The sequence below is a fragment of the Antechinus flavipes genome, chromosome 2, assembly GCF_016432865.1.
Source record: "Antechinus flavipes isolate AdamAnt ecotype Samford, QLD, Australia chromosome 2, AdamAnt_v2, whole genome shotgun sequence".
Classification (NCBI taxonomy): domain Eukaryota; kingdom Metazoa; phylum Chordata; class Mammalia; order Dasyuromorphia; family Dasyuridae; genus Antechinus; species Antechinus flavipes.
Window position 1 is genome coordinate 463442623 of NC_067399.1, and position 18431 is coordinate 463461053.

The window sequence follows — 18431 nt, forward strand, 5'->3', positions numbered from 1 at the left end:
CTCCTTCTACATCGACCTTTTATAGACTCTGGGTGATGGCAGGGCCAGGACAAGCCTCTCATTCTATCCTGTATTCAGAGTCAGAAGATCTGGCTTACCTCTGCTATTTACAGTTGGTGTGATTTCTCTCTGGCTTCTTTAAAATAAAGGAATTGGACTTGATAGATGACCTCTTTGATCCCACTGGATCCTGCTCTCAGCAGGCTGCCAAATCATCCCCACCAAAGTATTTATGGCTCCTGGATAGCAGGGTATTAAATCATGGGGTATTAAAGCATCTGCAAATGCTTTAATAAAGCATTTTTAGAGAACAGAAAGCCCCCATGCTCAAAGAAGTGAATGTCTAATGGTGGAATTTCAAACAAGGTGATAAATTGGTAGAGACTGGGGCAGATCTACATCCCTTAAAAGGTAAATTTAGTTGGATGCCTCCTCCTTTATATTAATTAGTGAAATAAGGGAGCAGCCTACAGTTTAGTCTGCTCAGGACCACGAGCCTTTCTTTTAAAGCTGTGAAGACAAGATCTCAGAGTGTGAGAGAACATAGCACTTTCATCACTGTAAACTGCTACCCCTCTTAGCAGCAAAACAACATGAAACTTGTGCACACACTTGTTGGCAGTGCCTGGGTGGTGTTCTTTCTTTAAGAGCTCAAATGTTGCTTTCTCTACTTCATATTCAGTGAAATTCGAGGCAGATGTTGCCTCAATACAATTCATTTTTTAAAAAGAGTCTGGGAGCCTCAGTGCTCTGCAAATACAATTTGAATCTTTGATGTGGTTTGGCAGTCCAAAGGTCTAATTTTAGGCTGTATCAACATAGCCTGGTACCCACTACCTAGCCTCCCATTACTGAGCTCTGTAGAGGAAAGTCTAGTCAGAGGTGAAACCTCAAGTATAATTTATTTATATGTGTGTATGGTCTTAGTCTGGAAAATCTTAGTGTTATTAGTATGTGTATATAAACTACAGTGTGTGTGGGTATACACCATGTGTATATAAACTAACACTAAATAGTAAGTTAATAAACATTTATAAAGAGCCTACTATGTGTTGGGTATGATGGAAAGTGCTAGAGATACAAAGAAAGGGAAAACAGCTCCCACCCTCAAGGTGCTGACAGTCTGAGGGGGGAAGGGAAGACATACAAACAACTATGTATAAACAAGCCAAATAGAAGATAAATTGGAAATAATCATCAGAGAGAAGGCCTAGAATTGAAAGGGGGGATCCAGAATGGTTTCTTATAGAAGGAGATATTTCTATTGGTACTTGAAGGAAACCAGAAGGCAGAGACCAGGAAGAAGAAGAACATATTCTGTGTGTCCAGGACAGCCAGTGGAAATATCCCAAGCCTGAGAGGAAGTGTCTTAGTTAAGGAACAGCAAGAAGTTGGTATCTAAGAGCTGAAAGGAAGCCGCATCTGAACAGGAAACTCCTCTGCAGTTTTCACAATAAATAGTGATACAGCTTTTCTCTTAACGATCTTCAGTGACTCCCTACTAGGATAACCTGTTTTGGTTTTGCTGATAACTCAATATAAGGAAAAGAGACCTAGACTTGGAATCAGGAACAGGAGGTGCTAGTCCTATATCTCTTTATGGTTGGTGGTTGGGTGACCTAGATCTGGGTTTTTTCCTAGCCTCTAGGGCTAATTCTTCTCATCTATACATTGAAGGGTTTGGATGAAATGATTTTAAAGGTCAATTTCAGTGAAAAACATGGTGAAACAAGGATCTGTCTCAGCCTCTGCCTTGAGACTCTAGGGATCAAATGGGGAAAGATGAATGTGGGGAGCAGCAGCTTCCCTCCAGCCCAATCTTCCTATGTCTGCTAGGGTCAGATTGCATCTTCTGTTCAATCCCTGTCATACATAAGCTACTGGTGTTCCTACAGGTCTTGTTTCTGCAAAATATTAAAAAATAATCCCTATGAACTATGAATGCAAAAGATGCATAATCTTTTCCTCTTTGTTATTTATGTCCAGTTTTGGAGCATTTTTGGCTACACCCCAGTTAAGAGGCATTATCTTCAAAACCTCATGCTTCTTGTGTTTTCATGCTATTACCAGATTTGTAGATTCACTCTTTCTTCTGCCCCACCCCACAATTTTTTTTTTAAAACAACCCATATTTTTTAAAGACAAGAGAATAAGAGTCTGGAGGTATGAATTTGAATTCTGACTCTACTATCAACTCCATTGCTAGGTATGCCATTTATGTCAGTTGACTTCAGTTTCTGTCTTTGTAAAATGGAATGGTTAGACTGGATGGTAATAATAACAACTTGTTAAGCTTATTAAGGTATACAAAGCACTCCGTATATGGTGTCAACCAAGTCTCACAACAACCCTGTGAAGAAGACATTACAAGGATAGCCCTTATTTTAGAGATAAGGAAAGCATGTCTCAGAGAGATTAAGTGATTTGAACCCAAATTTTCGTGACTCTGAGTCATCCATTATATCATGATTCCTATTGTAAATAGTTGCCTGTTTGTAAGGCAAAGGCTTCTATGTATGGAATAATAGGACAATTTCCACACTCCCCTCTAATTGTAACTCTATGGGATCCTAAGTTCAGTTATTGTTGTGGTTCTAAATTTTTTTTTTAATTATAGTAGGGCTTATACATATTTCTTGTTTATATTGTTATGAGATTTTTCTTTTTAGAATATATTTCTTAAAAAGAGTTCCATGAGGACAAAGGACATTTTTGGCTTTGTCAACATTTCTAATCTAACCCTCTTATGATAATTAAGGGCAGAGATTCCAGGGGAATTGGACTCTTGCCTGACTGGCTTGGAGTCATAGCTTCTCCAGACATCCCCATCTTTGATGGGGAGTCCCTGGGTATACCCATGACAGCTAATGCCCCCTGGAGGGTCTGTTTCTACTATCTCCCCCAAAAAGTTCCTACAGCTCATTAGCTCTGCCAAGTCAGTAGTCACAATCCTCAGAAGTCCCATTTCTTCCCACCAAGCTGGTAACGAGTGCTGTGCTGGTTCCTTCTGGCAACAAGAATTGTAAAAACAATGGGAAACAGAAGGAAAGCATTTTTAAAATTGTGGTCTTAACTCTTACACCCTTCACTCTGGTGTGCTACCTATGCCCTGTACCCTCATCATTCAGCTTTCATCTATTGCAGGATGATCTGTGATATCTTTAATGATAATGCTTCTTTTCTCTGACTACCATCTCTGTCACTACTCTCATGGCACATGCTAATCAAGTCAGCCTGCCTTCTTCTTGTCTCTCCTTCCAAACAGTCTTACCTAGGCTTCAAGGACCATCTGCCTTGAGACTCTGGGGATCAAATGGGGAAAGATGAACGTAGAGCAGCAGCTTCCCTCCACCCCAATCCTCCTACTTCTGCTTAAATCTGACTTCCTCCAGGAAGTCCTTCTCAACTACCCAAGTTCTCACTGATTTCTCCTCCTTCCTTTGAGTTTGCTATTATAGCACATATAGTTTGAATCATTTAATTCAACACATACTCATATGTTGCATCATTTTGGGTGCTTGATTAAATATATTATGTTCTAGATAGCAATATTTACAGGACAATTGTAATACTGTTATTCAACTCTATTTGTCATAGTCCCTGCCTAGACCATTGAAGGAAGTTCAGTTTTGAGAGCTACAAACATTGAATCAGGAGATGGAATGAAATGGATAGAATATATTTCTTTTTTTAAAAAAAAAATTTTGAATAGTATTTTATTTCTCCAGTTAACGTGTAAAGATTTTACATTCTATTTTTTTTTTTCTCTCTCCCTTCTTCATCTCTTCCTTTTCCAAGACAACAAGCAGTCTGGTATAGCGTATACATGCATAATCATTTAATCCTATTAGTCATGTTGTAAAAGAAAAATCAGAGTAAAAAGGGAAAAAACATGAGAAAGAAAAATAAAGTAAGCAAACAAACAAACAAAAAAAAAGGTGAAGATAATATGCGCCAAGCTGTATTCAATCTCCATAGTTCTCTCTCTGGATATGAATGGCATTTTCTATCTCAAATTTATTAAATTGTCTTGGGATCACTGTATTGCTGAGAAGAGCAAAGTCTGTCATAATGGATCATCACATAATCTTGTTGTTACTATGTATAATGTTCTCCTGGTTCTACTTACTTCACTCAGCATGAGTTCATGTTAGTTTTTCCAGGCTTTTCAGAAATCAGCCTGCTCATTATTTCATATAAAACAGTAATATTGCATTACATTCCTATACCATAACTTATAGAATATCACTGATATTTATGTCCTACCATGATGCCACATTGTGATACAGAGATGATCCTGGACTGTAATGGTTTTAAAATTTTTTTCTTTATTTTTTTAAATTAACAAGCATTTATTTCCTCCTCTTTGTAACAAATAGTGCATAGTCAAGCAAAGTATTCTTGCATTGGCCATGTCCAATAATATATGTCTCCTTTCACATCTTATCTTCATCACTTCTTGGTCAAGAAGTAGCTAGCATGCTTCCTCATCAATATTCTAGAATCATGGTTAATCATTGAGTTGATCAGAGTTCTTCAATCTACTAGTTTTGCTAATTTTAGTTTATATCACTTCCTGCAAGTCTTCCCAGGTTTCTTGAAATCATCACTTTCTCTATTTCTTATAGTACAATGCTCTACTGTAATTCGTTTAGGTCTCTCCCATTTGAAAAACACCCCCTTAGTGCTTTGCCCCTACAAAAAGAGCTGCTATAATTTTCTTTTTGTATCTATGGGTGCATTTCTTATTTCTTTGATCTCTCTGGAAGTAGATCTAGAAATATTATCAATGGGTCAAAGGATATGCATAGCTTGGTGACTTTTTTGTCCAATTTTGTCCAGTTGTTTCCATTTGATTTCCAGAATAACTGTACTGATTCACAGCTTGTTTACCAACAGTTCCTTAAAATGCCTGTTTTCCCACAGCTTCTCCAGAATTTGTCATTATGTTTTTTTGGTCATCTTTGCCAATCTTATGGTTGGAATAAATTGTTTTAAATTGTATTTTTCTAATTATCAGTTACTTAGAGCCTCTTTCATATAGCTATTGATATCTTGAATTTATTCCTTTGAAAATTTCCTGTTCACATTATTTGCACAAATGTATCAATTGGAGAATGATTCTCATTCTTATAAATTTGAATCAAATTTTCATATATCTTAGAAATTAATTCTGTATTGGAGAAACTTCCTATAATTTCCCCCCTCATTTTATTTTTTTCCCTCTAATTTAAACTATGTTGGTAATGTTGTCCAAAATCTTTAAATTTTTATGTAAACAAAATTGTACATCCTCTTTGTCCTTTGCATGATCATGAATTCTATACCAGATCTAAAAGGAAATTTATTTTTTTTCCTCTTAATTTGTTTTTACATGACCTTTTATATTTGTTGTATATCCATTTAGAACTAATCTTATTATATAACATAAAGTATTGGTCTGAACTTGATTTCTACCAGACTGCTTTCCAGTTTTCCCAGCAGTTTTGGTAGAATAGTAAATATTTGTCCCTATTGCTTGGGCCATGACTCCAGAATTTCAAAGACAATGGCAGCCAGTCCTACTAGGCTTGAAAGGCTTCAAGTACAGACCAATAAATGAAGAATTTTTAAAAGAAGTCAGCATGTGTTCATTCTTTTTATTACAGAGAAAACAACTGGGCAAATCAAGAAAGGTCCCTTATAGGAGGATAGAGATGAGTTTTGAAGGGAAGTAGGTATTTTAAGAGGCAGAAATGAAAAAAACATTTTATGTTAAAAGCTTGCTTCCACCCTTAGTAGATAATATTTTTAAGTTCTTTCCATTTCTAACATTTTATATTTTAATGTAGAGGTACTTAAAGCTGGGGTCAGTGGACACCCTCCTGCCAAAGAATCCATGGAGAGATTTCCAGGACACTATGCTTGGCTATGAAATATATATATATATATATATATATAATATATATATATATATATATATATATATATATATATATATAATATTATATACATTAAATATATAATGCATATATCAAATTATTATGCACTATATTTTTCTTTGCATTAATCTATATATCATATGCTAAAATTTTATCATGAATATATTAAATGTATTACATATTTATAAATATATATCATTGTTTTCACTAACCCACTAACCCATAACATATAAATGTCTTATTAAACATATTATTAAAATGTATTAAATATATTTTATATTTATTTAGAATGTGCAAGGAGGAGGGAGCGAAATATTCCACATAGGAGAACAAGTGGGTAGTAGGAAGGACCTTTAATTTGTACCAGTAAAACTTTGAATAGTAGCATTTACCTCCTAAATATTGAATTGTTAATCATTGCCCTCTGGGAACTTACTATTTAAAACAGTAGATCTTAACCCCTATCCCCAACCTTTAAGTGAGCTTCTTCTCTTTTAATCTTTAATATAAGTAGTTTCCTTTATAAAGCTACAGTATTCTGCAAAAAGGACTGTAGGTTTCACAGGACTATAATACAAAAAATCTTAAGAACTCCTGATTTAATAGAGTTATATATGGGTCTCTTCTGTCATGTGGTTACTTCCCTAATTTACCTGGCTAGTCATAAGTGTGGATTTATGTCTAGGAGATTTTCTTAAAGAGAGACTGTACTCAAGACTCACTTCATAAAGTGCCTAATCAAAGATAATTAAGTTCATTATGATCAGGTTTTTCATTAAATTTCAATCCTTCCTGTTTGCTGGACTTCCTGTCAAGATTTGCCTTATATTTGTGGAGTACTTTTGAGAACATTGCATTTTTCTTCTCAGGATGGGGAGTAGCATCTAAGGATTCAAAGCTGAAACAGATTGTAAAGATCTTCCAAGGCTGACCCCCCCCCTCCCCCTGTATTTTATAGATGAGTAAAATGAAGGGCAAAGAGGGAAAAATGATTTGTCTTAAGGTCACATAGTTAATTAAGTTTTCTATGTCTTCTGCCTCAAATCCAGTATTCTTTCTACTACCCTCTGCATCTTCTGCCTCTTTACTTGATAAAGCAGCTTTTGAACCCTAGAGCTCTAACTCAGACTCACTGGAGAATCCTCTATCTTGGAACTTTTTCACGGTCCAAAGAACAGATCGTGTACACTGAGCCAGGACTGGGAAACCTGGAGATGGAATTTGGCTTCCTTCCATGGAAGAGTTTCCCAAGATAGCTCTAGCAGCTCTTTTGGTCTGTGCTTCCACTGGGGCAGGAGTTATAGGAACCACATTTCTAGACTGATGAGGGAATCTCCTGTCACCAATACCATCCTTCATTCCCCACTTTCTGTGGCTTACTGTTCTCCCATGTTCTCCATTACCCAAACTCTGCCTTTTTTTGAGAGAATCTAAATTAAAGGAAGTGGGAGCAAAGGAAAATGGATATTAGGGATATATGTGGTCACCTGTAAATATAGTATAAAGACATCTGCCTCTTCTGTCTGTTAGAATTAATAAATAAGTTTGACCAGAAAAGACCACTGGCCTGGGAGTCAGAAATCCTAGTTCTAGTTCCGGCTTTGCCATTCACTAGCTATGTGACCTGGGGGGTACAAGTCCTTTATTCCATTGCAGATCTTATTTTCCTAATTTATAAAATGAAAAGATAAATGTCTGCATATGTATGTGTGTAATTTTACGTGTGTGTGTGTGTGTGTGTGTGTGTGTGTGTGTGTGTAATTTTATATAGATAAATAATTGTTGTTCAGTCATATTTGAGTTTTTGTAACCCTCTTTGGGTTTTCTTGGCAAAGATATGAAGTAGTTTGCCTTTGTCTTTTCTGGCTCGTTTTATAAATAAAGAAACTGAGGCAAACAGGGATAAGTGACTTGCTCGGAGTCACTTAGCTAGTAAGTGTCTGAGTCTGGATTTGAACTTCTCTTCCTGATGCCAGACTCAGTGCTCTATGCACTGATCCATTTACCTGTCCCACAGCCATCGTTATCCTTCCCCAAAACCTACTGTGCTTTGTGTCTGCCTGAGTTCTATTAACAATTCAGCAGCAGGGGCCATTACAAGGATCATCATAGCCCTCATTTTTCTTATTGTGTTACTCAGATAGAAGAAACTTAATGTTCAGATTATGTAGAATATTAACTTTTCAGAATAAGCAAATAGCCCATTGGAGTAGTGCCATTATCTCCATGACTTGTGGGGCAGTATGTTATCCATATAACATACTACATAGGTAACATCTCATATTTGAAGCAGTTTTGGAATTATCTCCATCTCCACATGGCTCCTCATCACCATCTTGATAAGGCACCCCTAAATAATTGAAAATATATATGTCAGCTCAGTGAAATGCTGGCAGTTCAGAGCAGATTCATTAGGTTCAGGAGGACTTCTTTGGGAAACTGATGGTAAATGATTCAGGGTTGACTGAGTAGACAGCTGTCTTTCCAGCATCCTCCCAGCCCCAAACCTCATAAGTCTTTCATTTGGGACAGGTAATCATTTAGTAAACCTTTACATAGCTAGATGTAATAGGGATATAAATGACTGTCACAATTCCTATTCTTATTGGGGAAATAAAATATGAATAGAGAAAATTATAGAGAAAGAATGGTATAAGTGGAAAGATCCCTGAAGTTTTGGAAGCAGAGGGCCCCCTTTTTAATCCCTACTCTGTATGGCCTTGGACAAAGAACTGAATTACTCTGTACCTAAACTTCCTTGCTTATAAAAGGAAGGCACTGGATTATTATTTTTTTTTTTAAGATATCTTCAGCTTTAAGTACTGTTACCCTTAATGATATAAGATAATGTATGAAAGTGTAATTAGATACAAACTGTTATAACCGCTATACAGGAAGTGCACTGGATAGAGGTCTGGACCTAGAAATAGGAAGGCCTGAGTTCAAACATAACCTTGACACTTACTAGTTGTGTGACCCTGGTCAAGTCACTTAACCCTGTTTGCCTCAGTTTCCATATCATAATTATAGCCACCTTCTGATTGTGGTTAGGCTAAAAATGAATTATGTAAAGAGAATGTAAAATGCTTTGTAAACCTTTAAATGCTATATAAATGCTGATCGTTATTATTATCAGTGGGATCGGTGAAAAGAGAAAACACTTTCATAGTTGGAAGGAGGAGAGGACAATGATCATTGAGGGCTTCTTATAGGAAATGGCATTTGACCTGATCTTTTCTTTTAAAGGGAATACTCTTTAAGTCTTAAGGAAATGTAGAGAAGAAAAGGGTCCCACTTTTAATCTTAACTGGCAGATGCCATAATTATCAAATAATATCTTATTTGTGAATGTATTGGATAAAGTGCTAGATGGGGTCAGGAAGACCTGAATTCAAATCCTGTCTCAGATACTTTTTATTTATTCACAGTCCACTTAATTTTTCTGTCTCTATTTCCTCATCTGTAAAACGGGGATAATGATAGCCCTACATCCTAAGGTTGTTGTGAGGAGAAAATGGAATAATTAGAGCTAGGCTGAAGCACAGGCTGGATGTGATATTCTTAGACTTTTACCCTGGCCATAATTTTCCATTCTAGATACAGTAAGACTGCTATCCTCTCCCCTCTCTCCCCTCCCCCAGTTTTTGTCTTTTCAAATTTCATAGCCCTTTTGGAGTCATGGAATCACAGAATGAAAAGAACTTAAGAACACAGAATGTTAGTCCAACCCCTTCATTTGACACACAAAACTGAGACCCCCGTAGGACTTAATGACTGGCCCAAGGTCATACAATGAATTAGTGGCAAAATTAGAATTAACCCCCTGCTTTGTCTGCATAACCAGGATTTTAGCTCCTGCCTACCCCACAGAGGCTCCATCTAAATACCGGGGGAATCTTGGGGACAGTAGGAAATCACCTCTGAATTTTGATTAAGCAAGGAGCCTGTTGTCCACTGAGCCTCCTTGAATGGCCATGACCTCATTTCAGTAAGATTTGATGAAAAGATTCAGAAGTAAGGAATTGGGGCTATGATTGTTCCTCTTTATGCTATAGGTTCTTGTGGCCCTTCTCTCCCCATCATACACCCATATACACACATACATATACACAGAGGTAGACACTAGTTAGGGATTCAGAAGCAGGGGTACTGGACTCCCCTTGCCCCACCCAGAGACCACCTTCTCCCCTCCCCTCCTAGTTACAATCTGCTCTTCAGGCTGGTGGTTGCTATGGTAACAGAGGCTTAGGGGAGTCTCCCATCTACGTCGCCGGCTGGCCGTCGGCTGGAGCAGATGTGGGCTGGATCCAGCCCTCCGAGGGAGCTGGAGCCGGGAGCTGGAGCTAGAGCCGGAGCAAGCCTTGCTGACAGCAATGCGCATTGGCCCGGGCTGGGCGGGAGCCAGGGAGCCTGGGAGCCCGGAGTGCCCTCCCTCCAGGCCCCCTCCCCTGGGGCTGCCCTTCTTGTCCGGGAGGGCTGGGGGCTAACCTGCTCTCCTCCTCTCCTGCCCACAGGGCTTCCTCAGCCGCCGGCTCAAAGGCTCCATCAAACGGACAAAGAGCCAGCCCAGGCTCGATCGCAACAACAGCTTCCGCCACATCCTCCCTGGGTTCCGGAGCACGGACAATGAGAGGTAGGTAAGCCCAGCCAGTGACCAGGGGGCGGTGTCTGGGGGAGGAGGGGATGAAGGGGGAGCACTGTGTGTGAGGGGGGGCAGGTGATTGGATGGGCACTGGCCCCCCCTCCAGCCCTGAGACATGCCATGGGGTGATGGAGGGAGGTCGAGGGGAAGGAAGGCTTTTGGTTTGGTTTTAGAGAGAGGAGTCTGGGTGAAGGGGACCCCGGCAGCGAGAGTGCATTTGGCCCCACCTTCTTTGTTCCTCTTCTCTAGCTTATCTTTCTGGAGTCACAACCCTGTTGGGAAGAGGCACCTGGAGTTTCTGCTGACCTCCTGTCCCATGCCTCCTCCAGCAGTGTCACCAGTGGTACTTGTGTCGAGGGACACTAGAGAGGAAGGGAAGACTTTGGCTGGGGTTTATGGAGAAGTGGCACAGAGAAGGCTAGCAATGGGAAGCTGGGCCATGAGGGTACGAAGATCAGCCTCCCCTTTCTCCTGTCTCAGTTCTGCTTCCCCTCCTATTTTCCTTGGATCGTGGTCCATCCTGAAGGGGAGATGGAAAAACCTCTGCTTTCTATCTGTCCTGTTATTTCTTCCTTACAAATCTGACCCCTGAATGGTATTGGGAATGGGAGAAAAAGCAGGGGATAGTTAGTGTTGGGATTGAGGGCTTTGGTTTGCTGGACTAGCCCAGAGAAAGCTTGGTGATTAGATCGGGAAGCAGGATTAAGATCTCTTTTTTCTTCCTTTTTCATTTTCCTCTCGTACCTTTCTGGCACTAGCCCCCCTCCCCACCTAAGGGTTATGCGAAAGCCTATACTGACCTTTTGCTACTCTCTAGCCCTTCTGTGCTCTCTATAATGTCTCTTATAGGTGTGAGGCGAGACTAGACAGAGAGAAGGGTTTTAAGGTTGGTTGGGGGGAGGGATGGCACAGAGATGAGGGGGGAAGGGACAAGTGTGGTAGATGAGAATCTGGAAGACGGGGTGGTAGAAGAGAACAAAGGTTGAAAGGAATTAAGCCCCTTGTTTTAATTATTTTGTCCTTTGAAAATCCAAACAGATAGATGTTGACTGAACTGTAGATGCTAAGATCTGTGTGGCTTTTTTTTTTACATGAGGTATATGTGTGTGGAAGTGGGGGTGTGGAGAGATCTTGCTTCACTGTCTCCCTACTGCTAAGACCCCTGGCCATCCAAGACTGGGGTTATCAGGTTCAGACTAGAGGTCTGCATATGCACACACACATACAACAAATGGTAGGTGGTTGGGTTTTTTTTTTTTTTGGGGGGGGGGAGAGTGGGTTTTAGTTCAAGGAGAGTCTTCACCTTCCCTTAACCTCAGTGGACAGAGAGAACAAAGTTCTGGGACCCTAAAGAGATAGGGACATTGGGGCAAGGACACTGGCAGACCCCAAAGAATATGGCTCCATCAGGAAGAAGCGTTCTCTTCTTAGAACATCCAGAATCAATATCTTAGGATTTACTCTGCTGTCTGTGACCCTGGATCTTGGGCAGGGGCTTCTGTTCGCTTTGTTGGGTGGTATTTGAATGCTTCTGAATGCCTTGCCCCATTACACACACTAGTGACCAGTCTTTAGAAGTATATTCGGTGTCTAAGCCGAGGTGCTTGTCACATAGGTCCTTGAGGGAAACGTGGAGAATGTGACATAAAATGATAAAGTGGCTCCCCTCTGGGACTGGGTGGGGGAGGGCAGGAGGGGAGGGGAGGAGTCAGCAGGGGGAGGAGTGCCTGTGTTCTTGGGGTCACATCCACTCCAAGTAGGGGCTGAGCTGCCAGAGAAGAGAGGAGGCAGCTCAGGGTCCTCTCTGCCTCGGGCTCTGCTGGTCAGGCTTCTCCTTGTGATGGAGGCAGACGGGAGAATTATCTAAACCTTCCCCAGCTTGGCTGTACCTGTAGAGACCAGTCAGGAAAGCTGTTCCCTTCCCCCTCCTTCCTCATCTCGCTTATGGATGATCTGAGCATGGCTGGGGATGTGTTGGAGGTTGGAGGCGGGGGGCTGGGTGGCTGACACGACAGGCTTAGGAGGGAAAGAAAGCGGAAGGCAGCAATGGAAGTTTCAGAGTAGATCTTTCCAGGCAAAGTCATGCCTTCTTCCGCCTCTAATTGACTCAGTGGGCACTGCCTCTCCAGGGTCCTTTTTGTCTGTGACAGATGCCGTGCCTTTTTTGCTCAAGCTCTCTCAGCTCCCAGTGAGGATGCTGCTTCCCTGAGAGGGGACAGAGCATTTTGTCTCCGAAGCCTTTCAGCCAGACTGACCCTCCTTCCCACCTGCTTCCCTTCCCCAAAGCCCGCTCCCTTGCCTTAGACCCAGATGAGCCCAAACACAGAACCCAGAAGCACACGGGCAGGACGAGTCAGATTTCTCACTGCCAGCCAATCCCCCCCAGCAGGCCGAGGCGAGTAAGTTCCATATTATAGACCAGCTCCTCTAGAGATTGAATGGGCATTTAAGTGACCTAAGAGCTTTCTCAGGCTGCATCCAATCTTCCTGTGATGCTGCCTCTCCCTGAGGAGTCTCGCCAACCCATTCAGCCTCTCTCTCAACCTGGAAGCTTCTATCTTCAAATATATTTCCATTTATTCCAAGTCCACAGCCAAGCCTCTCTCACCTGAGGACCCTTCAGTGAAGACCTAGGCCCTCTCTGTGTCAGAGAGCCCCGTATTTTGGGCTGGAGAGACCAGACATTTTAGGTCCTTGCCGTCTTTGTTAGTCTGGCAACATTTTCGGCGGCTCTGCCTCCCTGACCAGAGGATCATGCCCATTTCCACGGTTTCTTTTACTCACCAATATACTTGGAGCATCAGGAGCCTCTGCACCCGCATGCAAGTGTTCATGTACGTACTCTGGCTCTAAGGCCTTCTTTGGCTCTGGGTCTGTCATATGGCTTATGGACGAAGGGGAACAGCACAGATGGAGGCCCGGCCTCTGGATGTGGATCCACATTTGTGAGCTTGCAGTGTGCTGGTGATGTTTTACCTTTACTATTCCTGAGAACAGGAATCAGGCAGCCCAGAAAAATGGACGGACACTTCAGTTGTCAGCTGTGGATTGTATATGGACGGGGTAAGGGCAGAGGCAGGGTGAAGATGACCTCTCTGGGTCACTTCCTGCCGTAGGTTCTTCAGTAACAAATCTTAAGGGTCCTGAGGAGGGTGGAGGGGGAGGTGGTGGGAGATCTCCTACCTATGGGGCAGGCTATAGACTTGTTTCCCGAAATGATACTAAACATTAGCAGTGTTAACAGGATGTCAGACTGGCAGTGGTGCAGCATCAGATTATTAATTTTATATCAACAAAATCTGGTTCCGTGGCATTACTAGCATAGCAAGAAAGCTCAGATTTCCCATGAACAGTGAAAGAAAGGCCCTGGGTAAGAATTATAGAGTGAATATTAAACCTTAAAGCCTGGAAAGTCAGAGTTGACAGGTACTTTAGAAACCATCTTGTCCAGGGATTCATAACCTTTTTTTATGGGTATTGCCCCTTTGGGCAGTTTAACAAAACCCATAGACCCTTTCTCAGTAAATAGGATTACTAAGGGAGCCAGAGATTCGTGGAAATAAAGGTACCACCTTTTTCACACCCAAGTTTACACACCCCCTAAAATCTATCCATGGACCCCAGGGTGTCTGTGTACCTCTGATCTCAAGTAACTTGTTTAAAGTCACTTAATTAGCTACTGGCAGAAGCAGGTTAAGAACCTAGGTCTTTTGACTCCCAGTTCTTCATTCTTTTCATGACACATATAAATCATGTCCTCTCTTTGAGCCTTGGTTTTTTCAAATAAGAAAATGGTCCAGATAATATCTAAGGTAGCTACTTGCTCTGAATTCTACGATCTTAGAATAAAGTCTCCTGACCAAAGAAAGCATGTTAGAGCCCAGCTCTGAAGCAGAAAAACTACTGCTTCTGTGCTACTTGAACTTGAGTGCCAAACCATCTTGCTATATTATGGGAAGAAAGAGGCACAGGAGTTGGTAGTCAAAGAACTGGGAGTGATAGCCAGCCATGGGGAAGAGATTAATCCCCAGCTTTTTGTGACATAGAAGGCTTTCAGGAATCTGTCTTGTGCAGTCATCTCTCAGCTCAGCCAGCCTAAATAAGTGTTATAAAATGAGAAGATGGCTGTCATTTAAGGAAAGTGGACAAATCATTCAAGAAAGGGGGAGGGATATTAAGGAGCCATCAGCTGTCAGATGCCTTGTTCCCTTCCTGAGACTAAATCTGAGTGGGCACTGGACATTTCTGCCTTAGATTTAGGAACCAAGGTCTGGGAATGAGATCAGACTTTAGAGGTGAAGTATAATTCACTCAGTGGACCAAGGCTGGGAGGAAGAAAAGCCCTGGATTTGGGGATATTTGTCTCATTTCTTGGGGTAGTCCAAGGAATTGTTACAATCCACTGTCATTAATGAAGTCAATTCCTTTGCAGAATCAGGACAGTAGGAAGGGAGGAAAGGAATAAGCATTTATACTGAGTCTGCTATGTGCCAGCCACTGTGCTAAGTGCTCCACAAATATTTCATTTGATCCCCACAATTACCTTGTAAAGTAAGTAGGTGCTGTTTACAATTGAGCAAATAGAGGCAAACAGGCCAAATGACATGCCCAGGCTCACACAGCTAGTGAGTGTCTGAGTCAGAATTTGAATTCAGGTTTTTCTAATTCCAGGCCCAGCATTCTATACATTGCACCACTGAGCTATCCCTGGCAATAACGTAGGAAGGATCTGGGACTTCAGTGAAGCACTGAACTTGAAGGGGCCTCAGAAACCATCTAATACAAACTGTAACTGAATGAGAATTGTCCAACTTAGCTGTTAGTGGGCAGAAATCCCCTATCTTTCCTTTCCTTTTTGGATTTTTCTAATATTATAAAGGTTTTCTTTATAAGCTTCCATGTGCCTCTTTATAACTGCCATGCATAAGTTCTCATTTTGTCCTCTGCAAGCAAACAGAATAAATGTAATCCCTTAAATAAAATACATTCACACACTTGAAGCACTTGAAATATTTGAAGAGGCAGTTAGATGACTCAGTATATAGAACACTGGACTTGGAGTCAGAAAGACCTGAATTCAAAGACACTTAACTAACTGTTGTGACCTTGGCAAGTCATTTAACCCTGTTTGCCTGTAAAATGAGCTGGAGAAGAAAATGGCAAACTACTCCAGTGTCTGCCAAAAAAAACAAAAACATAAACAAAACCAAAAAAAAAAAAACAAATGGGACCACAATGACTTAGATACAACTAATTGACTAAACATCAATGAATCACATTCCCCCTGCCATCCCATCCTTTCCAGATTAAATAAACTCAGATTCTTCAACTCCTCCCTGAGACCCTCTACTGTATTTTAGTCTTCTTCTGGATGCTTTTCTTCTTAAAATAAGGTATCCAGAAATGAACAGAGTGCTTCAAGTCTGCTCTGATGGACACAGAATCCAATGAGATCATTACTTCAACTCCCTAGCTTCTCAGTGCACCTTAAGATGCCACTAGCTTTTTGGTTGCTGTAGTATATTATTAATTTACTGAACTTGCAATTCTTGAAAACAATGGAATTAAACTCAAATAGAAAAGGGGGCCACTAAACTTACATAAAGCTCCTTGGGGACTACATATTGATTTAGAAAAGCACACGTTTATGTTATCTATGTGATCTATGTATCTGTTATATTTATATTTACTTTGTTAATATTTACCAGTTACATTTTAATCTGATTCCAGTGTTATATTTTGAATTGGTGTCTGACATTTCTGCTGTAATACACTTGGATTAAGTTTGAAGCCATAAATTGGAGTCCCATGTGCTGACATTTACTAGCTGTGCCCTAGGAGAGGCCACATGAGATCTTGGAGGCTTGGTTTCTTCTAGAAAATGGTGAGAGGAATACTGATACTACCCATCTCCAAAGACTGTTGTGGGGAAATTGCTTTATAAACTATATAAACACTATAAAAACATTTTACACACACACACACACACACACACACACACACACACACACACACACACATATATTATATATGGTTATTATTGTTTAGCTGGATATCAGAAGACCTGGGTTTCAATTTCACGTTCACTGATTAGCGCTATGACACTGGGCAGGTAACTTCCTCTCCCTGGCCTCAGTTTTCTCATCTGCAAAATGAGAGGAACTTCAGATGCAGGGGTGGAACGCTTTACATAAAATTCAGACCAAAAATTTAAAGTAGAATCTTATTTAACATGATTTCTAAAAAAAATACATATTAATAATAGTGTAAAATAACATGACTGATTTTAAAAACAATCTTATGTAATAAGATCAAGTTTATTCTCAACACTGAGGCAATATGAAGTAGTGAACGGAAAGCTGGATCTGGGTCGGAAGACTTGGGTTCAAAATCCTAGCAGTCACTAGCTGTGTAGGTTTGGAAAGTCTTTTCCTTTCTCTGGATCTCAGTTCCCTCAATTTTAAAATGAAAAGGTGTTGGACAAGATGATCTCTAAGGTCCCTTCTAATTCCAATAAGTCATAAAATGATGAAACTTTTATTTATCATCTATCATTGGGTAAAATCAATGATTTAATTTAGTTTAAACCAAGAAGAAATTAGAAATTTCCACTAGTTTCTAATATTTCTCCCCAACTTTTTTGAGACTAAGGAATCAAAGGTAGAAAAGACCTTAGAAAACAAAATTTTAGAGTTGGAATGTAGAGTGTTAGAACATAGAATGTTAAGAGGTGGAACAGAACAGAAAGTGTGAGCTAAAAAGAAGTCTGGAGTTCATTTAGTGTTACAACTGCTTCCTTTATAGACCAAGAAACCAAGGTTGAGGAAGGGAATATTGTTCAAGGTCACACAGCTAGTTAGTATCTGGCCTCTGCCCTGAATATTTTCCCTCACCAATTATCATATGATATCTTTGTTCATAATGTAGGTTTGTCTGGAAGCATTGATGTTAGTGGTATTTTAAGCCAAGAGCCAAGGGAATGATCATTTAATTTAGACATGGTTGACTGCTCTGAGGGCTCCCTGGCTCCCTGGCTCAGAGCCACATCCATTGCCAGCTTAGATGGCCCTTTTTTCCACTTGCCAATGACAAGATACCTTCTTGAAGTTGCCCTCCCATCAGACCCTTACCTCTTACTTAAAACAGACTTCTATCAACAATCAAGATTGTAATGTGTTTCTAGAATTCTAGCATTCTAGAATTACAGGAAAGGGGAGCCAGGAGGCCCAGGATTCTAGAACGGAGGAAAATGGGACCTAATCTAGAACAGAAGAGAAGGAGAACTAAGGTCTCTGCTAGGTCTGGTAAAACTCTCCACTATTTCCTTAGACAGTATCCAGAGCGTAAAGACTGGTAAAAAGGTAAGGAACTGATCTGCCTAAGGCCCCGGCTTCCTTCCTCAGTACTGGCACACTTAGCATGATTCATAGGATGGTAAGAGATGAAGAAATTGCTTTTACCTCTTCCAGGAATTTCCTTTTCCTTGCTTTTGGAAATTCCTCTATAGGCATTCCCCATATAACATCCCAGTTCAGTTTTTCCTGGCACTGAGAAGCCAGAAACATATGGATGTTTGTTAAACGAGCCTCTGTCTTGGAAAAAATACAGCCATGAATTAATTAGTAGCAGGAAAGGCTCTTCATTCCTCCCTCCATCCTCCCTTCCCCCCTCTACTCCTCATGGGAACCAAATTCAGCCCTAGAAGACTTAATAATAACAAACTATCCTGTTTCTTTAATGCTTTTCTGCTTCTCCCAGGATTTCCCCCACACATTTGCTCATATAATCCTCACAACAATCTTATAAGGTCACTGGAGTGACCATTGTATAGATGAAAAAACGTAGGCACTAAGAGGGTGACTCCCTTA

The 18431-nt window shown here is 40.7% G+C and overlaps 1 protein-coding gene across 5 annotated transcripts in view; it reads left to right on the plus strand.

Moving 5' to 3' along the window:
* The window catches only part of DAB2IP (DAB2 interacting protein), a 323519-nt gene that overhangs the window by 162788 nt on the left and 142300 nt on the right, over positions 1–18431 (plus strand). For all 5 annotated transcript variants that reach the window (XM_051979562.1, XM_051979564.1, XM_051979563.1 and 2 more), the window contains exon 3: positions 10436–10554. In XM_051979562.1, coding sequence (XP_051835522.1) covers positions 10436–10554 — 119 coding nt within the window. The remainder of the gene's footprint in view (positions 1–10435; positions 10555–18431) is intronic.